General features: G+C 38.3%; 1 protein-coding gene across 1 annotated transcript; it reads left to right on the top strand.

Annotated features, from left to right (window-relative positions):
• Positions 1-3,023: 3,023 nt before the first annotated feature.
• LOC139138448 (putative ferric-chelate reductase 1) lies at positions 3,024-23,781 on the top strand. Its single transcript, XM_070706834.1, has 13 exons — positions 3,024-3,145; positions 12,543-12,610; positions 13,610-13,816; positions 14,885-14,986; positions 15,601-15,772; positions 16,454-16,573; positions 18,470-18,585; positions 19,035-19,139; positions 19,399-19,496; positions 20,160-20,218; positions 21,192-21,332; positions 21,877-21,971; positions 22,352-23,781. Exons 2-13 carry the CDS (start codon positions 12,560-12,562, stop codon positions 22,442-22,444), a joined length of 1,359 nt encoding a protein of 452 aa, XP_070562935.1. The 5' UTR covers positions 3,024-3,145; positions 12,543-12,559; the 3' UTR covers positions 22,445-23,781.
• Positions 23,782-25,744: the final 1,963 nt, after the last annotated feature.

The raw sequence follows: 25,744 nt of genomic DNA on the forward strand, positions 1-25,744 counted from the left end.
AGGAATAAACTTTAAGTAGATATCGGGTATTTCATAGGAAAACTCGCATTTAGGCATAGGCCCTAATGAGCGACTTACGTGTTTACTTGTCTGTTCAAGAGGTATAAAAGTAGTATTATATAGAAAAAGTTATCGTTCGCGGCTCGTAACCTTTTTGAGTCATTGACCTAGATCTATCCCGGGGTTTATTCCTGGTGTTCAGAAGAAGTTACCGTGGACGTATGACAAATGTCATACAGAACGTTATGAAAAGGAAAAATTAAACGTGTTCGAGAAAACCAGAAGAGTGACGTTTGAGGGCGCTGTTCTCATGTCTCGAGCTGATACCAGTTTGTTTGAAGTGCGAGGGGCCATGAAGGTCCTACACGGGTAGCTTGAATCAACCAATGAGGAATATTAAGCTTACTGGAGCTGTCGACCAATGTATATAAAACGCGGAAGGCAAAGCAATTAAATAAAAGTAAGTTCATCACGATTTTGAGAGGGGGAACAATGTTCAGATGACATGACTGGGTGAGGATATCAATAATAAAATATCACACATTGAACAGCGTTGCATTTATATTTAATGAGGAGAAGGTAGTTTTTGCTTCACCTTTACCTTGCTCAGGAGAGAAGGCAGAATAAAACAACGAACGATTGTCTTTTGTCCGACCACTAAGAAAATTGCGGTCAATTTCTGTCAAAAAAATTAAGATTCACACGATAAATTGCGATCATTTTTCGAAATTAGACGAATTGGTGAACAGCGGCAGTTCCTCCATGGAGGGAGGCACTGTGCACGTTTCAAGACGTAAAGTTCCACTTGGTTGACGTAAGCTTATCCAAAGTGTTCATTTTGTGTTTCTTTTTAGACGGTCTGAAACGATCATTTGTTTGGAGGAAAAAAAAACAAAAAACAAAAAAACGAGGGAGCGAGCCCCATCCACAAAGTAGCGAGGACATAAAGAAGATTAATACAAGGCTAAATATTTTGGAGTATGCAAAAATAATGTTGATTAAATTATGCAACACAGTGAAGAAGAAAAATGTACAAGTGTTAAGAACTTGAACGAATGACATTGGGTAGTTACATGTAAAGGCAATATATAACTGAAGTAAGTGCAGCATCCGCAGCAGTCGGCGCTAAAGCGTTAAGCTTTTCCACTGTAAGACTGTCACAGACACCATCGGCATCGCACCCACAGCATACCATAATATTTTTCATTGTTTCATATGACTTTACTTTCAAGAATAGTGTATCAACGGAAGATATGCGAACGTTCTGGCAGGATACATTATATACTGCAGGGTAAAAAAACACCAACGCAATAGAGTCAAATATAGCGCCATGACGGATTCGACCAGACTTAAAATGGTATTGTTTTCCCCGTTGACGTAGGTACGATCGCGAGTCTTACAACTGATCCTTTACGACCCAGATGTGCCTTTTACGCCCATTTTTCTGAATGAATTTCCTCTGCAGGGTGAAACTGCAAACCTGGAGATAATAAACCAACAAACTCCTCGTAATTTACGGTTTGGCGTGACGTTTTGGGGACAAGGACCAGCAACTCTCTACTGGTGTGTAGGATCGCAGAGATGGTACGATGTAAATATTCAGCGATATCCAGTTTTTGAGTATTTGAAAAAAAAGGTTAACAAGACGAGGTCATCATAGGAGCAAACGGTTTATTCGCTTTGTGGGCAAAAAACTTGCCGATTTCACGAAACTTCCAAACTTTAAGATAAACACAAAACTAACACCATGTCGCTAACACCTAATGTGAGAAGCAGTGATCAAGGACTGTGCTTTTGAACAAAGCAAAAATGACCACAAAACTCCCAGGTTTCGACAAACAAGTGGCGATAAAATTCCGATGAGGTCGTGTTGTGACAAGGGGCATCTAAGTGAACCATTACTTAACATTACTGTATTGCTAGTCGAAGGAAAAGCGGGTTGCATGCCTGTTCAGGTAAATAACCTTTTAATTACGCTGGTGAATGTTGGGAATAGAAATGGTGAAATAATCAATAGCCATGCCAAACGACAATTTGCCACATCTAATACAGGGACTCCACTTTCCCGCATATTGAAAGTACTGCAATTTTGAGCCTGAACAAAAAACAAAGCTCGCATTTTCAAACAACCAAATCAAACAATTTTCGTGAATAGTATTTTAAATCACGAATCATCAAAATTGGCTGAAACTTTCCGAAGGTGCCGTCTGTGGCATAACGATGTCACCGACGATCGTTGTAAATCATACAGACCTGTCTGCCCCAATTCTGTCCACACTTTTAGAGTAAGTACACATAAACATTCTCCGGGAGAGGTTTGCGATAAAGTGCCAGGCCAGGCTTCCAGGTTCTATCCCTTCAGTTACGCAAACAATTCTATTTGTTATAAGGCGCGCAGGGTACATGTTACAGGTACCGCAAAGAGGCTTGTGGTTTTACGACAACATTTGTTCGACGAGACTGAGTTTGGGAGAAATTGAAATACGCAACCTGCACACAATGCTTGACCCAGCATAAGGTGAGAGTTGTTCATTGTTAGTTTGTTTGCTCGCTTCCAGACCCCGACTCATATCCTTCGTGAACAGGGCCTTCTACACTTTTGTAGAGGTCATGGGTGATTCATAGCACGCGTTTTTTCAACCCAACGGACTTACCGCGAACATGTTGTAAATAATATAATCCGTTCTGCCCGCTTAACACCACTTTCTCAAAAAGACAATTGTTATTTATCATCTATACACTTACATATTTAATATACTTTGTGACTTTAGACAAATGAAGAAGAAAATGTCCATAAGAAGTAAGCTCACGCTTACAACGCCGAACGAAAGTGCCTTTGTTTTGTGTATTGGTTCATATTGAACTTTTTGAAAATACAAGTACTGTTCACGTGACACTTTTCTTTAACGGAGAGGCTATTGTCTCGTATTTCAATAGGTGCGGGCGCGGGTCTATCGACACAGAAGCGAATCAAATACATAGCCGGTCAGGTTGTGTTATAAAAAAACAAAAAAACGGTGGACAACGCCCGCCGTACACTCAACGGTTCCACGTTGTACTTGGGACACACCTTGGAAAGTATCGCCCGCTGGCAGAATTAGCCTTCACGAATTTCACATCATTTTGATCCCCTTGAAGACTAGAGGTAAGAACATTAGTTTGTTGGAAATGCTTTACTGCAACATGTCATAAACTTACGAAAATGAGCTCAAAATGAGAACTGCGCGGCCTGATTCGGTTACCTTGCATGGAAGTTGTCTGTGCGTTGATACTTGAGAATGCGCCAAGTTGTGTAGCTTGCGGAGCGTTTTGTTCTGTCGTCATTGTACTTCTTCTTGAAAGGCACAGCTTTACCGTTGTCTTCAACAAAATACAGATTAATACTGGGTATATGAAACATGATTAACTGAAGCTTTGCAATAATATATATAATGAAATCATCGACTTCTCTAACAGGCGAGTAAAGGTACTTGTGTACATAATATATGTGTTTGTGCGTGCCAATTTCCATTTTTGAGTTTAGATGTTGAGTTAGTCACTGTAATACACGGAGTTAGTTGTGCTTTTGCCTGTTTGAAAACGTTGAAAAAGTTTGAGGGGATCTAGTGATGACCCAATACGCTATGGCCTTGTTGTCTAGCAAGCGACATGCACTATGGTTGTTGCTTCGTTAAACACAAAGACATGAATTACAACGTTAGGAACCCAACTGACCCCAACACTACATCATAGTCAGACCGGGACGACTTTAGTTACTTAAATACCACGCACCATCTAGCACTCCGCCTAAACAGATGTGTCAGATCCGTATTTTGTTGTTATTTATTTCATTCTAACAAGTTTAGTTTGTTTTACTGATAAATTTTAGACCGTTTAGGCTGTGACTTCTACCAGTCCGTCGTTGAGGCATCACTGCTATTTTCCGCGCTAGCGTGAACGTTCGAATACACGACAGACAAACAAAAAAAGCGGAAACTATCTCTGGATACTGCATCTCTGCATTCCTCCGAGTTTGGATAGCTTCGCCTTACTATTTCTCTCAGTTATACTGTCACTCACTGACAGCGTGGGACCTGATGTGAGTTTTCTATTCTTTGTTGTTGTTTGGTGTAGTGTGCGCTCACAAGTAGGCCGAATCGTCATTAAAAGAGTTAAACTGAACAGCAACTCGTGACCGTAAATATCTTCAACATAATAGCATGATCACTGTGCTTGGAGACTTACCCATTACAACAGGCGAGAGTAAATTCTATTAAAGGCGTTTGAAAGATTTAAAGTAGCATAGATGATGCGCTGATGTCACCTATCCGGGCATAGCCTTATCCAACCAATTTCACCACATTTTTACGTGACAGATCTGATCACATTGTAGTGAATGATAAGGTTCAACCATACGGAGGTCTTTGAAGGTCTATAGCACAGGTTTCAGGAGGGGAAGTTTTGGCAAACAAGCTGCGTCTTGAACACATTGCTGCGTTGAGTATGTTGAAAGTAAAAGGAAAGTAGTGTACCTAGGGTAGCGACTGTGGTGACCTGTCAACACACTAATAGCGTGTACATAACGCAAGTCATAGAAACTCCAGCCAGTCAAGACTGAGCATGCGCAAGTTAGTCCATTCAAGGAGGTTTACGTACAAAACGTCCTGAGTGTACGCGTTGTTTACTGTCACAACGTGTAAAGCATCATATCTATGGGAAGCTATATGAGTCACGACGACAATGCACTGAACAAGTAGCAACAGCAAATATTGTGTAAATAGCTTCAATTGGTCCTTTTGTCGTTTTAATCATGTGAATAAAATAAGTTTGCCCTCGGACCAGTCCGCGGTCAAGGTTGCCACTGAAGGGGGGGGGGGGTCATCATTGTGGACGAAACTATGAAGTTCATTGTGTATCTGCGTCAGTCACCAAAAGGCAGCTTGCTAATTGAGAGGCCTTCCACTGATCTAACTTTTCAGTATAGATACTCCGATTAAAAGATGTGCTATTTCACTAATTTATCAACGATATCATTGATACACAACGATGATTCGTTAACACCAATACATACAACCATATATGTAAAATGTCAATGGTTGTATCTTTACCATGTTGTAAGCAGGCCAACACATTCATCTGTCCAGTTTGTTTGCACATGACTGCAGTGTAGGTTTCCCGTCGATTATAAGTCGCCCACAATCAAAGTTGTACGAGAATGTAAAAGTCAAGAATATTCTTGTACCTATGTAGGAGCAATGCATTTGAAACTCCTATTGACGACGATAATTTTTTGCTGAATCATTCTCCCACAATATACAATATACTTAAGTGAAGTTCAGCAATCACAGAGACGGGCGAATATCAATAACCCGCTCCACCAAGCGACAATCACCACGCCCCAAGTGATTTAAGGTACCAGTCGCACCCTTTCGCATTCCAACCATTTTGTAAGTTCATAGGTTGGAATTATTGGATTAATCACGCATTCCTCGCGAGGTTGACAGGTTTCCGCAGCTCCAGTAGCTGTATCCTTTTTTTATTTTTTCGATAAGATAGTTTGAAATCAAAAGCAACTTATGTGAAAATGCTTATTGAAGTGTGATCACAGGACAATTTTCAAACATTTGCGACTAACGAGCAACTTATATTTTAAAACTGAATAATTTTCGACTTGCAAGTCATGGCCACTGGGGGCGGCATACACAAAAACTGTGAACGATTGATTGTTGGAATCCATTGCCAAGGATTGAAATGGTGACATTTCAAAGACATCTTTCCGAAGTTTGATGGTATTTTTTAGTGCACACAATGCGGAAAGATACAGCCACGGGGGCTTTAAGATCTCATGAAACGGTATACTTAAATATTTGATAGAAAATAATTTCTGAAAATGAAATGTGTTTATGTTGTATGTGCTTGGATGACAAAGAGCCCCTTCGTTCTGTCATTGCAGTCTAAATATGCTTTCTATGCGAATCTCCATTGAAACAGTTAAACCAATTTAACTAATTTGCCATATTCTCGTTCAGTGGGAAAGGATGCTTGTGAAATATATGCAAACTCCCCTCTCTATAGAGTATATGAGTGACATAGGCAACTTGACAACTGTCAACTGTGTTTATCATGTACATTTGCTGTCGATCTCGAGAAAGCTGTAATAAAGGAGACTTGGTTTAAGTCGGTGAGTTTGCAAATTATATTCACTTCAGCAGATCGTACGCATTACTGTTACTTTTATGCGTAATGCTGAGACTAGGATGACAGCTATACGAGTATACGGTCGGTCGTGTCCTGTCAGAGCCTTTTGTGATGTTTTGGTTGTATCGGAAAGCTGGGCATCTGTAGGTGCCAACGCGATCGCCAAATTTCGACCGCGAAAGTTCAACTACACGCCGATAAGTCTATTACCTTGCATTCAAAGTTACTGACTTGTCTAAGGGTTCATAATCTTCGAAATCTGTCTCGTAGCATTTTCCTTTATATTCTGCTGTACCCGTTTTTCGATTCGGTAACATGCTTCAAAACAAAGTGGGGTAGGAGATTTTTTTATCTTTCTTTTTATAGGCTGAGACCAAAAAAATACGATAAAATTCAGAAAATTTACTCGAAATTTTAAAAATGCGAAAAAAATGTTCAGGGTGGGTTTTTCAAGGGTAGGTCGGGTTACTGAAAACTCACATATTTTTTTTTTTTTTTGCCTAAACGTATCAAATTAATTGTTCGATGTTAACATGGAACCTGTTCTAGGTGCCGCCAACTGGTAAATTTCATGAATTTCGCAAAATCGTCACAAAACATGTTTTGAAGGTTGATATGCCGATTTTCTTATTTTTGACCTTGACCTAAAATTTGGAGGGGAAAGTACAGCTGTTCGTAACTGCCCTCTCACTGGCATACACGGAAAATGTGCCCTCCCACTGAATTTTGATGCCCGCTGCCCTCCAGTATCTGAGTCTGCCCGCTCCCCACGCCCCACAACATTTCAAGCTCCCCTCTGCCCTTTCCCCACTGCTGAAATTTCCCATTTCCAACTAGATGCCTACTAGGCAACCCAGATCAACGCAAACCATGGGAACAGCTGGCAGTATAGCTTGGAACATTGCTCCCCTCTAAGTTAGGGACGGACCATTAGATCTTGGGAGGGGGGGGTGGTCAAAAACAGAAAAAAAAATTTTCAGAGCAAAAAGTTAGGAAAAAAAAAATCTCAAACTAGTTTGCAAAATAAAAAAAAAATAAATCAGAAGACAAAGGCGTAAAAAAAAAATCTGCAAAAGTCTTTAAAATTTGAATTTTTTTTAGATTTTACCGACAGAAAGCAACTTTCTGTATTTTTTAGTACATCCTCCAGGCACATTTTAATTGTAATTTATACATTTAGAGTGACTGTATCCCTTATACTGGAAGTTGTGATTATCTTAGCTTTTCAGGACTTTTGTATTCTGATCACTTGAAAATTATGAAATTATAGAGCCTGTTTTCTACTTGTTTCCTGCGTACAAACCAAGCAGGTACACTAGGTAAAACATTGAAACTATGGTATGGTTGTCAAGACTGAAAGTTGTATTTGCCTTTTAAGATCAAGGTAAACAGATGCAGGCCACATCAGTTTCATTTTTTTCACAGCATTTTATTGCAATGATGAATGCAAGAATGGGTGAACAAGTAGAAACACGTCAATAGTAATAAAACAACATATCAAGTCATTATGTATTATTTTGCTTTTAAAAAGGCATTTTCAATTCTTTTTTCTCAAAAAACAGCCTCAAAAAACAACAGCAACACATGGTTTAACATTCAACAATACACTACGTAGAATGCCATCTATCCAACAAATCCCAACACAAAAACACACAAAAAGGTTGAACTTTGAAAGTTTCTCGATAGCAAATACTGAATAAATCTGCATGAATAATCGTTTTTGTGTAGCAAATTTCAAAGAAATTGGACAAGCCCTTTCAGAGAATACAGATTTTTTGACCATGAATGGCATAAATTGTCCTAAAAAGACAAATATTGAAATTTCAACACATCTATACACATCCAATCAATTTGGACATGCTGCTACAGCGAAATAGAGTTTTGATCAAAAAAGTGCATCAATTGCTCTAAAAACACAAATATGCAAATTTAACTATATTATTTAGCTTATTTTAGCTTCTCAGCTTGTCAAAATCAATTGTAAATCATGAGATATGCATGATGTTTGGTGGGGTGAATGTAGGCATTTCACCACGCAGTAGAAAGGGAAGCCAGGAAACCAAAATAGTCAATTTTCAAAACTTATAGGAAGCTACTGAGGAGCAAGAAGACCATGTTTCAGAGGAAGATGAGTTATCCGAAAAAAATGCTCCCAAAGTGCCACCAAATAACACCATTTTCATCTCTATTTTTCAAAAGCTCCAACAGCAGGAGGGGGACACCCCCCTCCTGACCTCCCCCCACAAAAATACTCCCCAAGTGCCACCAAATAACACCATTTTAATCTCTTTTTTTCAAAAGCTCCAACAGCAGGAGGGGGAAACCCCCTCCTGACCACCCCCCCGCAAAAATACTCCCCAAGTGCCACCAAATAACACCATTTTAATCTCTATTTTTCAAAGGTCCAACGGCAGGAGGGGGACACCCTCTCCTGACCTCCCCCCGCAAAAATACTCCCCAAGTGCCACCAAATAACACCATTTTAATCTCTATTTTTCAAAAGCTCCAACAGCAGCAGGGGGACACCCCTCTCCTGACCCCCCCCCCCGTGACCGCTTCGTGGCCGCTTGTGGTGCTTGGCACCACATCTTTGCCCTCTTTATCTTCAGACAGCGACGAACTAAAAAAAAAAATTATAAATCTGAAAATTTACTCTGAAAAAAAAAATTTGCACAGCTAATCTCAATTGGAAAAAAAAAATTTCAGAAATTTACAATAGTAAAAAAAAAATTTTCACAATTTCATTGTGACCACCCCCCCTCCCAAGATCTAATGGTCCATCCCTTAGGCGCTAAATCTTCCCTCAAGTTCTATCAACCACGCCACTTTCCCCTCCCTTTACGTATCTTCCGGTGCCCACTGTCAAAAATTTTCTCCCTACCCACAGAAAATGGTGAAATTTCTTCCCCGCCCACAGTAAATATCGATTTTTTCTCGATCCCCGCCCGCCGATTAGTTTTGAAATTTGCCCGCCCGCTGAAAAACTTCGCACGAACACCTTTTTGCACGAACAGTTTAGTTGGCAGCACCTGCTGTTCTTACAGTCAACGTATGTCACCATCGCGTGTACAGTTATTACCTTTCACAACGATTAAAGACTGGTGATTCATTTGTTTACGTATACTTGTTCGCAATGTATAACAATTTATTTACTGGTAGCCACTTCTTGCACTTTGAACACGTGTTTACACCCATCGGTAACTTTGATTTGGTGATTTATGAACTCGAAATTTTTCTCATCAAAGATACTGACGTCATCACTCGAATTTGCATGTTTTTCTTTGTTACAGTCTCAGTGTCGCCCACATCAAAGAATGACTATATTGCAATCATGTTACAATTGCTTGGTTGACGCTGAATTATGCATAAAATGTCTAGCTATACCCTTTCTCTAACGGGGTTGACACCATATAGTGTTTTCATAACACGTGCGATGTACTCCAGGCGATGTAATGTCTCTTGACAACTGAAATAGTGTGTTGAGCTGTGGCAAGGTTCACAGCCTCACTGAGCATACCTTCAAACACCGGCAGTACGAACGATTTGTCCTTGAGTGTAAAAGATTACTCAAGCAGGGATGTCTCCGCCCATCTGTCTGATCTGTACCATTTCTTAAGATCCCATGGCAGCAGAACTCACTTTATTGACCTCAGTGCCTTTTCACATGCCCCTTTTACCTTGGCTGGTCGTGCATTCAGTGTCGCCAGATAGGCGAGGAAGATGTTGTTTTTTATTTTTATTTTTTTTTGCAAGCTGCGCCAGCCCTTTGTGTTGACCCATTCTTTGTATTGAACCTTGACCTCGTTTTGCCACTCACTTTCTTTCCCTTTTCACACGTCACTTCACTCAGTCGGTTGTGGGAAAGTCGTGGTACAACCTCCTTTCATGTGTTGTTGAAGACAGATCGAATGCCAGCTTTAATTTCTCTCAGATATACGAAGACAAACAAAATAGATGAACCTTAATACCACAGTGTGTCCCAGATACATACTATCATTACTTTTATTGATCTAGTTTTTCCTGCTGTGTGTTTGTGCTATTCCATATACTTTTATGGGACAATAACTCGAATACTGATGGCTTATACAAGCGCAGAATTTCATTATTTCTTAAGTTTTCAAAATACATGACAGGCATAAAGGACTTCCTTAATTTAAAATGTCTATAAATACGTTTGCCAAAACATTGAGTTGATGATGATTGACAGATGGCCTTCATATTTTTTCTATCAGGTGATTTGATGTCTTTTGTAAACGTTGCTTCAAATGTCGTAGTCGCCCTTTTGGCTGTGTGCCTGTTGTCATTCCATGTACATATGTGTGTGTGACAAAAAGTTTGTTCGATGGTTTTCCTTATATATATATCTATATATATATATATCTATCTATCTATCTATCTATCTATCTATCTATCTATCTATCTATCTATCTATCTATCTATCTATCTATATATCTATATATATATATATATATATATATATATATATATATATATATATATATATATATATATATATATATATATATATATATATATATATATATATATATATATATATATATATATAGGTAGGTAGGTTAGGTTGTACGCGCTGGTTGAGAAAGTGCTCGATGCGGTCATTCCGCAGAGCGATTTGTACTTCAGGGTTGACTGGAGTGACAAAGTAACTGAGTCGTGACTCAGAGTTTCGCGCTCTATGCTGTCATATATATATATATATATATATATATATATATATATATATATATATATATATATATATATATATGTGTGTGTGTGTATATATATATATATATATATCTCGCATAGTTGTTTCAACGAATGTTATCCATGTTCCTTAGAGCGGGTAGTGACCCCCTACGATTGTCATTTTTTTAAATAACATATTCAGTGATGATATTATATTAAATGAGAGATGTCCATCTATGGCTGTATCAAGAATCTTTTAGAGAGGTTTGAGGGGAAAAATGATAGTTTTGGTCATGATAAAAAAGCTGCTGTAGCCACCGTACAGCGGCGTAGATATTCAGACGTTTTCTATGCGTATAGAAAAAAATGACACAACATCAATATAACAAACTCATCTTTGAGTGCTTACCATTAAACATTGTTATTGTTTTCAGAAGCTTCTACGTAAAACAACATGGAACAACATCTGCAGTGAATTGACAGTTCAAATTGATCAAATGTTGGCCACACAAAAAATGCTACTCTGATAGGAGATTGTCAACACTGAAATCCTCCCTATCATTATAAGGGCGTCAGCTTATCGGACTATATTCGGTGCATACCGAAGACAGCGACTAGGAATGCCATTTTGGTTTTACTCCCGAATTCAGTGCCACAGTATGGACTTATCCACAACTAATGCGATCTGTGACCGGGACTGCTGCATGAATGCATACTATCAGAGATTCCAAAATATGTATACATTAAAATCCCCACACCACAGCAAGAAATACGTGATCTGCTACAGGACTTGCCTGCATCGGAAAGTGTATAGTATGTTTCGTAAATGTAAAGAAAGAGCCTGGACCACAGTGTGATCAAATTAATAACTTATACTAAAGAAGTTATTTTGAAGTTTGAAATTCGCAAAATAAGGCATAAAAAATTTAATATAGACAAAACTCAATGGAGGATATTTTTGGGAAAAAAACACCAAAAAATTCGGTACTTGTATTACATGAAGACATAATGATCGACATTTTTGGATTAACCATTCTACAATCAGCATAGACTTGATTCAAGTCGGTGAATTTTTAAAATAAATCATTTGCAGTAGTTTCTTATGTGTCTCTCCTTTTTCATACAAACCTCTTTGGAATTTGGCAGCCCAGGCCAGGTATTTCGTAGCGATTGAACGCGTTACATTTGAGTCTGCGCAGTCGTGAGTTAGTTTCCGCCGGATTCTGCATGGGAGAAACTCCCCTGTATAGTGTTCACGCCACTCATTGCGTTCACCCCACTCACGCGTTTCACATGAAAACAGAACACAAATCATCGCGTTCATCCCACTCAAACATTTACAAATCACAGACTTGAACCAAGTCTACAATCAGCACTGTTACATAAATTCATTTATTGATAGTGTCATCCATACGACACGAGCACCCTATTTATTGATAGTCACATCCATTCGACTTGAGCACCCTAAATGACAATATCCAAGTAAAGAAAACATTCTGTTGATATAAAGCATGGACAACACATTCTGTCATTTTCCAGACTTTGCAAACAATTATACGATCAAAGTAACGACGTTGATAGTGTTTCTAACATTACAACATTTACATAGTGCGCTGCATCTCTTGTTCCCTTGAATAGTCATTAATATTTACCAAACACATTTTCACCGTTCACAGAAAACCTACAAGTCGCGATGATCAGGATCATAACATTCCTGATTTTGCATGGATTGGTGTGTGCACAGGTCAGTACAAATTACTCCATCTTTCTTTTAAAATTGAGTGAAGTTTCAAAGCTCATGTTATGAACGGCTGTCAGCAATATGTGACATGGTTGTAACTACAAATGTATTTTGGGATAATTGTATGAGTTGAAATGTATTATATTGCATTCATAGTAGCACAGAAATAAACAATAGTAGTGGTACAGAACATTTTTCATTTCCATACTCTCATCAAGGAAAAGTAAACTAGTAGCTTACTTTCACCTTCCATCACCACGCAATAGTCAGACATTATCTCGAATTAGATTAAATATTTGTTTCTCAGTTATTTTGCAGTTTGTTTATCCAATATCGATAGAGAAATTGTCACGGTGAAAATTATCGACATCGTCGAGTCATCGTTAACGAGTTTTTACCCTTTAAAATAAAGTCTTACGTATTTAAAGTATATAAAGATAAGGTTCTTTTTCATATAGATGAAAATTTAGTTGCAGTTTCATTGAGGTTCTGTTGCGACAAGCTCTTTCTCTCTCTCCTCGCCGGATGCTAACTGTAGAGGGCGGTTAATTTTACGTTGCAGGATCATTCATCTCTGACAAAGAAGCGATAAACAGAGTTGCAAGTTATGACATCCAAAAGTTCCTCTCCGAAAAAATTAGTATTCCGTAGAGTTGGTGCAAAATGCCTAAATTTAGAGGGCGACAGGAACTTAAAACGTATTGACGTCCTGGAATGTCACGTGATGTTTATAGCCTCTACACACGGAGATTTCATGACCCTCCACTGTCTCTACACTACCCATCGTCCTTTCCCGCCAAAAGTCATCACATCGCCGCGGTAACTCTTTGAATTTCAAGGCTTTCCAAGAATGGATAAAAATTATTTTCTACAGTATATAATATTAAATTTTCTGAATTCTTGATTTTGTCCCGACAGTCTTGTCGCATTTGCCGATGTCGGACCGACATACAAGCTAAATTATGCAGCAAATTTCCCTTTTTTATTTATCGACAACTGCAGGACAAACTTGTGACGTCAACAGAATGTGGGACCTCTAAAGGTTGTTACCAGATGCCAGCCAATTGCAAGGATGCAGACGACTGTGACATCATGGTCACGTGGAAGCCTGTCAGTGGTTCAAACTCGTTCACCTTTGAAATACTTGGTAAAGTGGCGCTACCCAAAGTTTCCAGCGTTGCAATTGGATTTTCCAAAGACGAGTACATGGTATGGCCTAATTCAAATTTTTATCGTAGTGTGCATGTAATGTGGGTCATTCGTTCTTGAGCACAAGTTGAACATCTGTCTATATTATATTTTGAGCCGTCTCGTCTGTCTTTTGAAAAGAGACTTGTTCGGGGCTGGTAAGTTTGTAAGTTTAACGGGGAATTAGTTAAGTATCGTTTCCCGGCGGAAAGTTCAAGTTCACATGCACTTTTTCGTTTTTCATTTGTCTGTCTCTCTGTCTGCCTGTCAGTCTGTCTGTCTGTCTGTCCCCTCTCTCTGGGTGGTTTACTACCGTCAAATGATAGTTATGATGAGTCATACTTTAGTTACAGACATACTTACACTTAAAAGTAAATCATCTTTATAACATTATGGACCTTTGCACTGAACACTTTACTTTCCCTAGTAGTCACTTGAAACTTGAAACCTTAAGTTTGCCGGAATAACAAAATGCAATATATATATATATATATATATATATATATATATATATATATATATATATATATATATATATATATATATATATATAAGTATAAGTATATATATATATATATATATATATATATATATATATATATATATATATATATATATATATATATATATATATATTTGTTCACGAGGCCAGATCAATTAATTATATTGTTTCGCGTCCGCGCGCATAGGTTTTCGGAGTTTCACAGGGGAAAAAAACGAACAAAACACAAACTTTTTCTGGCAGAATTGTCCATTCTTGATGATCTTCTGCCGCTAAACAACGCAGTGATGAAATGCTTCCTTATAGCAGTCACATTTCAATTGCAACCATTAAGCCTGTGGTCGAGCAAAATTTTATCCTCCAACAGTGCACCGTTAAAGAGATAAGCAGGCTAAGTAGGATAAGCAGAGATAAGTAGTAATGATGGCGAATCGATTTTTTGTAAATTTCGTCATGTGTTTTAAACCCTTACCCCGCATAACTTTAACAAGTTTGAGTGGACGCGAAACAAAGAATTTACTTACTCTGGCCTAATTTCAACATTATGACCCATATTTTGTATTTTTTGTTCACTTCCCTGTCTTTAGGGAGACGATGACGTGTGGTCATGTTCGTACGTTGGAGGTGATCTTTACGTTGCCCATTCATACAATGAAGGCAAACACAACAATCCTGTTGCGGCACCGACAGTGAGTACACAAATCTTTGCATTCGGCACGTTGGTTGTAATTTGGGGACTGGTCGACATGTTTTCTCTGTGAAACTGTTATTCATGATATGTAAAGTTCACTCAACTGGCGACTGGATCCCATGCAATACTGAATCCACTCCCTCCAAAATGTAGATAGATACTCGGATCCTTTTTTGAAAAAATCTTTTCCAAACTACCGCTTGTGGCATCTCACTTTAAAAGTATACTGTCACCTGTTCCAATTTTGCCACAGTTACCATGGAAAGAGAAAATCTAACCAATCACAGATTTTAAGCGGACTCACATGGGCATTTTGGATACCAAGGAACGCCCCTTTGACCACAAATGGGCATATTTAGATTACAGGTGACTGTATACCTTTAAAGCTCTTGGGTGAGAAAAAATTTCCACCTTGTTAGTTTTTCGAAAATTGCATTTTCCTCATTGAGTCAACACAGGGATGGCGGCCATTTTGAATTTCAAAGATCGGTATATGTCAGGTAATTTGTTTTACTAGCACCGCATATTAGTGTGCAACAATTTTGTCGCGTTTGCATGGTTAGAGAGGAAACGGGACACAGTAATAACACTGAATGTATCTTTATCCCGTAGGGACCAGACGTAACAGACGAGGTGACTTCCTTCTACAACTCCGTGGTCCAATGCCGCTTTACTCTGCCCAAAACCATCTTAATAGGAGAAGAGGGCGCTGATCAGAAAGAGTTTGATCTTGACGAAGATTATTATCTACTTATTCCCCTGACCGGCGCTATAAAAATGGGCGGTAAGTCTCTTCGTAGTATTTACTTTGTCTCCATACTTCTCTAACCTCGCCTAGAGTTTAGAGTCTGTACATATAAAGGAAATAACGTGCAGACACATGCATTTTGGAGTAGGCCTATCACAACCATTCTTACTATGAGTTGCTGACTACAACTTTTCGGTAGCAGTTTCGAGATAGACCTTAATTCTTGGGGAGAAACCTACTGAAAATGTTCTTTTCCCCGTCGGAGATTCGAATCTTATTTAGATGAATGCATTACATGTACAGGCAGAAAAAGACCATTCGTTTTTTCCTTTTTAATCGCTTGATTAATCTTTTGCAAAGCAGCAGGTCATGATTTCTTGAAACCCTCGTTTTTGACCATCTCTCTCAAGCTGTCATGCTACGACAGCGGGATTCAGCCTAAAGGCGTTTTGTGATAGTGATGACCGACCCATGTAAACACTTCCTTGCTTCAAAGTCACACGAGCGCTATTGTTGTAATTTCCATACGTATTCGTGGCCTCACACTCTTTGCGAAGATGCCTTTTTCTGATGCCGATCAAAAGCTTGTTGTCAATATCAAACAAGGATATCTTTGTATCCAAATTGCAGATATTCAGATAGATAGCTGGATAAATGAATGAATGAATGAATGAACTATAGGTAGACAAATGACAAATGTGTAACATTTTTTTAAAGATGTGGTTCGTGTAACTAAACACATGAATTTGCCGTACATCTCACCTGACAAGATTGACTTCAACGTCGCTTCTATCGTGACTGGTGTTGCTAAGCGACCAATTTTGCTGAAATGCCACGGTGAGTATCGATTAAGATTTAGACTGCCTTACGATAAAGAAGTTGACTGAGCAAATAAGCAAATATATTGTCTTTATAATGTTACACAACTTGGCAAAAGCGTTAAAAGCAACTAATGCTGTTTAATGTGTGGCAAGGACCCATTCTTACTCAGACTGACAAAGATGAGCTCGGGGACACAATTTGGACTCTGAAACTTTTACAATTCTTTTCTGATATACCACTTGTAGGGGTTCATTTTAAAGCGCTTGGTGTTAGAAAACTTTTCATCCGCTTAGTTTTTCGAAATTCGAAAACAATATTTTTTCTCCATAGAGTCAACACAGTGATGGCGGTCATTTTGAATTTTAAATATCGGTAAATATTGGGTTATTTGTTTCCCTAATATCCAAATTTGCAGGGTGACCCCCGATTTTTATTCTGATTTTGAAAGAGAATGGTGGAAAGATTCCTCGATTCCTCAAGGAAAGTTTGAGCAAAAGTTCAAGTCTTTCACTTTCGAGGCGCGAACTACCTTAAGGTCAGTAAAATGCGCCCCTGAGATAGATAATGGACTCGATTTTTAAATATTTTATGATCTATCACTTACGGGGGTCTCATTTTAAAGCTCTTGCAGTAAGACAAATTTTCACCATCTTAGTTTTCGAAAAAATCGACTTTTTATTTTACCCCATAGAGTTAATACATGTAACAGGGATGACGGTCACTTTTAATTTCAAATATCGGTAAATGTTAGGTACTTTTTTCTCTAATTCCAATCTTTACACGATGGTGACCCCTGATTTTTTTTATTTGGTAAGAGAATGGTCAAAAGTTTCATTAAGGAAAGTTTAAGCAAAAGTTTAAGTCTTCACTTTTGAGGCGCAAACTGCCCTAAGCGAGAATGTGCCTCACTTTTACAATACTCTTTTGGTCTGCCGCTTGTTGTGGTTCATTTTTATGCTCACGGAGTAAAGAGAGTTTTCACTCACGTAGTTTTAGCACAGGGATGGCGACCATTTTGATGGCGGCCATTTTGAATGGCGACCATTTTGACCATTTTTTGAATGTCAAGTGTCGCTAAATATTTGGCAATTTGTTCCTCCAGTACCAATTTTCATATGGTGACCCCTGAATTTCATTTTTGATTTCGAAAGTGAATGGTTCCTTACCATGATTTTTGAGCAGAAGTTTAAGTCTTTCAGAGTCGAGGATCGAACTACCTGAATTGAAATATAAAACATTTGGCAATGGATATTTCTTGCTTTATTTCAGCTACGCAAAGTGTTACGTGCTCAGTTTCCACCGAGAGACAAAACAGTACATTTCTACATCAAATTAATCTGATCTAAAAAGAGATAAACTTTTTATTAACTTAAAGATCTATACACAGAAAGTGATAATTTATACTGAATGTAGTTTTTTTATATGCTAAATGCCACACACTTATCATAATTTGTTGGATACAGATTAAATGGTTCTTTAACGAGTTCTATTCTAAACTGCTCATACATAGTAACACCATGCATTTCCTACAAGTGAAATAATTTTGTTTATAGAGAGAACTCTTTGCTCAACTGGATCAAAGGGTTCACGAGTAATATAGAACTATAAGGGTACCAAGCCCAAAAATGTGACCCATTACGGGCAATTTCGTATGATTAAAACAAAATTCCCCTCTCTATATAAGAAAGAGCATTAATCCAACCATCGTGATTTTCCGTGTGCTTTATCAACTGAAATCAAAACACATTTCACCTTACTCAATCGAATCTCCGAAAATTTTTTCACACTGACACAAAGCTTCTGTCAAGTTCCCATAATTTCTTATCGTCGTGATATTTGTGTACCAAAGAAAAATCGTTTCACCAAATCCTGCGTATCATCATTATGATAACTTTTATTTCTCCTTTGCAGCAAGTCTGATGATATTCGGATGGATAGGTTGTGCCAGCATCGCCATTATCCTAGCGAAGTACTTCAAAATAATGTGGCCGAATTCTAAACTCTGTGGAGAAAAAGTGTGGTTTGCCGTAAGTTTTAACAAAAAAAGAAAAACAAAGCAAACAAAACGACAAAGGAGACTTTGCAAATACTTTTGCGTGGATTGGCAGAATGCGTAGATAATTTTATGCATGCAAATTAGTACTAATTGGCCATGTTTCATACATAGAATGGAAATTGTTACTGCTGTTGGTTGTAGACTGTTTTGTATAGTTTTCTTGATACAATGATCACACTTGCGATACTACATTGTAACATTACACAGTAAGATGTACTTGCAATATTAGAAATTGATATTTATGTTTATACAAAAAGTGGAAAGGTTTGTCCTCTGTTACTTCTAATTGCGTCACATGCCGAAACGAAGTAAAAATAAACAGATGATGAATGTTGTATGAAGGAAAAAGCGAACTTAAAAGATGGCTACGGAGTATAAACGATCTATTTATTTATTTATTTATATTTTGCTTTCTCACAGATGCATCGTTTCTTCATGATCATAAATGTTCTTTGTTTCGTGGCTGGCTTTGTGGTAATATTTGTCTTCGTCGGCGGTTTTGTTCATTATCGATTAATGACCCAGGTACGTAGCATGTGTTCATCAAGTTCACTCGTTGTAGGGGGGGGGGGGGGGTGCAACGACTCTCTTGTTAAGTGTTCAGTGTGACGGTTTCTTCACTGTATCATGGCATCAAGTAAGAAACGTGTTCTTACATAAAGGGAAATCTTATCCAACAGTTTTTCGTGTTTATGCGCACAATCTGAATACAGAAACTCGTTTACATATAGCTATTACTCCAAATATGCATTCCTTATACCATCTTCCTATCTCTCTTTCGCAGCCGGTCTTTATACACGCTGCCTGTGGCATATCGGCAACCGCCCTCGGTATTACTAATCCACTATTGGCCGTTTTCAGACCGCATCCGGGAACCAAGAAGTAAGAATCATTATAATATATCAATGTAAAAGTATTTTTGTCGGTCTTGTAAAACTGGTCAGTAAGTAAATTAACTGATCGATTCCGATATGTTTGTAAGTAATGCAAGATCAATCCATAATTTGTAGATATACTGAGAAAATTCTTATTGAGTGCATGCCTGTCTGCATGTCTGTCTGTCTGTCTGGGTTGCTATGATAAATATCTGCCCCGACATCGTTAACATCCAATTGTCCTGGTCCATTCATTATTGTCTTTTAAAACTCAGATAAGTACCGAATTTAATGTCATAATTTCAAAACATAGACTTTATTGCCAGAAATAGTGGCCATGATTGGGTGTAAGTTAATTTTACTTGGCGAGCAAATATATGAGTAATGTTCGTTCTCTGCATTTACTTATTACATGCTTGATACTTTTTTTTTAAAAGATTAGGTGAGTTTGTGTAGGGAGTGTAAAATGTTCGGTCTCGCCTTTTTCGGTTCTTTCAAACACAACTGGCCTCTTGTGTATCGAGTTGACGAATCATTGTTCATAACGGTTTTTTTTCCTCAGTGTAAAAGCCATACTGTAATCGGAAATGAATTTTGTTTCTGAGTAAGGGCTGTTGTACAGCCTATATGAGCTTACCTGTGCTGTATGTATTCTGATTATTTCTCACAGTCGTCCATACTTCAATTGGGCTCACTGGGCTATTGGAACTTCAGCGTATATCTTAGCAGGTAAGTTTCTCGATTGACGGGTTGAAAGTGATAAAATACTCATCCTGTTCGTGTTTTCAGATTTATTTGAACTTTTATGTTCAAAATCACATAGGCCTACATCTACAACAAAAATCGCGTTTTCTGAGATATATAGGCTGAACAGTTTATTTTGGTATAAACCGCCTCTCAGCAACATAGATCATTCGTTGCCCAATTGAACTTGGTAAGGGCCAACTGTTTTTAATTGTAGCCGAAGTTCTAGATCCTTTCCGATCATGAATCGAATACATAGGAATGGCCTGTGTAGGGTCTGTAGCACCGAGTACATAGAGAGAATGCCACGGTCGGTCGCATTTCAAGTTACTTTATTCTGGTTTTATCAAGATAAATTATAATCTCGCAGACAAACCTCGAATCTGCCTTTCCATTATCCACAATGTATGTCGACAGGCCGATAACAAGGTCATCATTTGCATTGGTACTATACCCACTGCACAAAAGCAACATGGTCGCCGTTGTGCGCTTCTCGCGGCTTGGCCGCTCATGGCGCATTGATGTCTTATGTTCAGGTCACATGCCCTGTATAGAAACTTGATAAATTGATCCAATGGTCTCCTTCATTCCTCTCGAAAACATCAAAGTTTCGTTAGCTGTAACTTTTCACATCTCCCCGTGCCCTTTTTGTCGACTTTTTTCGTACAACTTCCAAAATTAAATAAAAAGTGCCAACGTTCCGACTGATATGTGTGATTTTTAATAATATACAAATGACAGCAGACGATTAGTCCGGAATAACATTCATTTGTCATTTGTACAGTTTGTATACGACGCGTTGCGATGGCACGGCTAGGACTTTTACCCCTACGTAAGTGAGACGAATAAATCATAATCTCCACTCATATGTCAAAAATTATGAGAATGTTTTCAAAAGTTAATCACCATGATTTGATCAGATCATAGTTAATCACGTCCTTGCTCTCGCCCTTGTCAGTTGCCTGCGTATTTCTGGGAATCGACCTGACATTGATGGACCTGCCAGAGTATGCATTTTGGATCATGGTTGGATACGTGTTATTAAATGCAGTTACCTACATCCTTCTGAAGCTCGTCATAGGAGTCGCTGAAAACGGAGGTAGATGTGTGTGTGTGTGTGAGAGAGAGAGAGAGAGAGAGAGAGAGGAGAGAGAGAGAGAGAGAGAGAGAGGAGAGAGAGGAGAGAGAGAGAGAGAGAGAGAGAGAGACCAAACAAAACACATCGAAATAAATAACCGAAAAACGGTAAAGTCGTACTTTAAAATATTACATAGTGACCGAAGCATAGAAGGAAGAAGAAACATTTATTGAATAAGAAAATGCTTGGACACGGGTAGAAGGGTAACTGGGCAGCTAAACCATAGCGCCAAAATGAGATATCAAACAAGCAAAAGATTGCAGTCATGTTACTTTTATTTTTGAACAAACGTCACAAGAGAAATAAATCTCGTCGGAGGATGACTTTAATGGCGAATAAATACCAATACATCTCTGAGACAAAATTTTATTTTACCACAGCGGAATATTGGTCCGGTATTCAACAGTCTTATCGGAACACGCTGACTTTCAGGCGTGCCATGGTAGCGCTTGTCAGGGGCATATTTTTCTAAAATGCAGGACTTTTCTTCTCTTGTTCTCGGCAGTTGCTCGTAAAAAACGTATAGAGCAGTACGAAATGCAGCAGAACAAACGGGAATCAGTTCGTCAGCTGATCAGCGACGAGGAACCGACACCGCCGGTAAGTGGTCGGAGAATGGGCGTGCTGTTAATTGATGAACTACATTTTATCAAGAAAATATATCATTTTAACAGCATTTTAGCTGAAATTTACAAAGGTTATGAATCTTTTAAAGGTTTTGGCTGCTTCATGTTTTCTCCGGTTCAGTCTGCACCTTTAGCGAGGCTGTTTAGAGGATCACATAGTTTATACGTCGTACATTTGAATTTATATAGATCTACCTTTTCGCTTAAACGTAATACGATAGTGACGTAAGATACATACTTGCTGGAATTAAGTAAAGACATTCAGCCAACTCGATGCAAAACCCTCAAAAGATCCTTACCAATGAGTAGTTCATCAATTCATATTTTTCTCTCTTTACATGATTTTGTCCACAGGGGTCGAGTGTCGCCACTTTTATTCTGTCCATCCACGCAATTGGTGTTATGGGAGTCGCGTCGGCGTTAGTCATCATCATCGCTCTGATGTAACCGAGTCACAAGTGTAACCGTTTGACGTCATCAAGATTACACCACCTGAACTGTGTCATCGTTCTAGTTTCAAACCAGATTCATGATGCGACCACGGGAAACTACGATGAACGTCTTAACTTCTCTGTAAAAGAATTATTAATACGGCTGTAAATCTTGGTACCTATATACTGTTTTCTTCTTGTGTTGGGAAAGGGGGGGGGGGCAAACTACATGATATTAGAATGCATTGTTGGTAAAAAGTCGACTTATCACAACAGCAAGAGTTTGAGAAAGTTTTCGTATAAATACATTTAACACTTTAACACTCCGCTTTAACACTCCGTCACGGCAAAAAAGTTCTGTTTGTTCATGAGACTAGCTAACCGCTTTCATCATTTTACGCATTTCTGCCATTAAATTCCTGTATACTATAACTGAAACTTTACTTTTGCTATAGTATTTATGTGTTTTACCTGTTGAAATCCGCCATATTGAAAATATAGTCGACTGCCTGACCTCGGACTTTTAGGACTCACTTATTCTTGTTCGATAGGGCGAACAAAGTTCATAACAAATGTAGGTAAGATCATAACAAGTCCTGCGGCATTTCTGTCATCAAGGATGAAATTGAATTTCTCATTCAAGATTTAAAATCATTACAATTTTTGACCATAGCATTTCTGTCATCAAGGATGACATTGAATTCTCAGTCAAGATTTAAAATCATTACAATTTTTGACCATAGCAATAGAAATTATAACAATTATCTTTGTTTTATTACACGATACCATGAAGATGGTCGTCTCCACGAGTCCAAAGAACTAACTAACCATTTCTTGTCAGCAAATCTGTTAAGATTTACATAAGAACGGTTTTAATTTAGGGTTTCGGTTCAGATCAGACTAACAAACAAGTAAAGGACAACCATAAACGTTACCATGAGATTTTTAAAATCTAACATCGAACACATAGAATTTCTGACGGTTTCGAAATATTTTGTATTCTGATCCTTTTTTCTGCTGTCTTCAAAAGTATAAATATTACAACATCACAATTTGTTAGGGTTCACATTTTAAAATAACTTATTGATCGTCCGCCGTTGAAGTATGAAACAGTCACGGGTAATGCACGATGCCACACATCTATTGACACGGCCCGGGGTCCACTCGGTATTTAACGTGTCAGTGAAAACAAACCTACTCAGAAAGAATTTTAACAACGTAGTAGTATATTGAGTTGACGCCGCAAGTTTGAATGTCTTACCTCTTACAGTGACTGTAAACATTTTATATCGATGTAAGATATTACGTATTAGGATTTTTTTTCATTAAATTTTGATTAAACATTCTCCGTAAGTGTGTGTATATATGTATTTCTTGATAATCAGGACAGGAATATGTCTAAGTGACAGAATAACCACAAGGACCACCTCGAATCGTTAGCGTATTTTTTCTATCAGTTTCTACTAAATTACAACAACAACATTATCTCAACTCCATTGTCTGTACCTTTTGATGTGACTCCCTTTATTTTCGTCTCGTTTGTTTCTTGTGCTACTCCCAAAACCACGTGGACATTTTCAAGTGTTAAATCTGCCATTTCACCCTGTGCAAACGTTGAGGTCTTACTTTTAGTACGGCATGCGCACGGTCAATAATGTGTATTCAATCACCGTTCTGATTGAGAGAACAATTGAAAATTAACTTATTCGTGAAGAACAACGTTCACAGCCAATGTCACTGTAATATTGGTGAACTGCATTTAAATGTTTTAAGAAACTGAACATCCATTGACTACTAAAACAGACTATTCATTACGAGATCATTCAGGTGCACGTATAACCTTGATCAACTCCCTGCTCCCACGATCACTCAAATCCTCAGGGCTTGTTGAGTGTTCTTCCGTAAGTCGATAATGGGGCGGGCGTGGCTAGAAGCATATTCCGCGGCAATGAAGAGATTACTTACTCGACAGCTCGCTCGATTCCAATGGTCACCGTCAGTGAAATACAATGAGCAATCATGTGAACGCATGAACAGAGACACAAGTGAGTAATCACACGGTTGAAGTGAGCAAAGAGCACAAACAAACAATTACACGCGTAGTAACACAGATATTGCCAAACCGGGCTCCATCGTCTTACGTGCAGAAGTGGTCTTTACTGAAATAATACAAATACTTGCAAAGTAGCGAGAAAGATGAAGACACGGAAAACAAAACGTTCGATGGTACCTCGAACATGTCTTATGATGCCTTCAGTCAATTTAGGTTTTCTAGTTTACCATATATTGTGTTCTTCGCGTGAAAGGGCATTCCGGGAACAAACTTTATGCCGTAGTACCTGACTGTTCGGTTACAATAAAGGTAAGCCAGTGAACAATCTAGCTTTGATGCTAAGGTGGGATGCGATAGCCATCAGAAAACGAACAAGAATAAACAAACCAGTGAAATATTGCACTCATTTGTTATTCTTTGATCATGAGATTAAATAAAGCAAACGTGGACACTCTAGCTACCCTTTAGTTTAACATTCAAAGATTCCGAATGTCTTTAAAAGAGCAAGGTGAAGCAAGTCTAATTTGTTTTTCACGTTTGTTTTCAGTCATCTCAAAATCCAGAGGTGACGTTTTGCCACGTTTTCAACCTCAGCTGAGCTCAATTTCACTCCGGCTTACAAGTCCAACGCAGACTTCTCGACTGCATATATTCGACCCCGGTTTTAGACAAATTAAATGAAACCATGGCGAAAATGAATAATGGTCATGACCATTAATTCATTTTCGCGATGGTTTCATGTATCGTGTCTAAAACCGGGTCGAATATATGCATGATCACCCATTCATTCAGTATCTTTCATCATGTCAAACAATATAAGTAGTATCTCGTATCAAACAAATTCATGACAAAATGGGCGACTTTGTCCCTTTAACTGTGTTATCTTACTCTTATCGAGATAGAAGCTCCGTTTGGAATTTCCAATACACTTTTTTCTTTTGCAAAAGTTAGAACTTGGCCATAACAGTGACGACAAAGATGAATTAAGACCACGTTTCTTGTCATCAGGGTATACTCACTTTAAAGGGCCAGTAGCTGTAACTTTTGATGATTTTTTTTACTAGTTTTGCGAAATTATTTTGAACACCTCCTTTATAGCTTGCCGCACCAAAACAGCGTCCGAAACATCATGATAACATCAGTCGCGTGGGCCTTTTCTATAAGAGAGAGAGAGAGAGAGAGAGAGAGAGAGAGAGAGGAGAGAGAGAGAGAGAGAGAGAGAGAGAGAGAGAGAGAGAGAGAGAGAGAGAGAGAGAGAGAGAG

The sequence above is a fragment of the Ptychodera flava genome, chromosome 8, assembly GCF_041260155.1.
Source record: "Ptychodera flava strain L36383 chromosome 8, AS_Pfla_20210202, whole genome shotgun sequence".
In the NCBI taxonomy this organism is placed as follows: domain Eukaryota; kingdom Metazoa; phylum Hemichordata; class Enteropneusta; family Ptychoderidae; genus Ptychodera; species Ptychodera flava.

Excerpts from the sequence above, each read along its gene's own strand:
- LOC139138448 (XM_070706834.1), top strand. The coding sequence starts at position 12,560 with ATGATCAGGATCATAACATTCCTGATTTTGCATGGATTGGTGTGTGCA. Across the intron at positions 19,140-19,398 it reads ATTATCGATTAATGACCCAG|CCGGTCTTTATACACGCTGC; the intron begins GTACGTAGCATG and ends TCTCTTTCGCAG. Across the intron at positions 19,497-20,159 it reads CCGCATCCGGGAACCAAGAA|TCGTCCATACTTCAATTGGG; the intron begins GTAAGAATCATT and ends TATTTCTCACAG.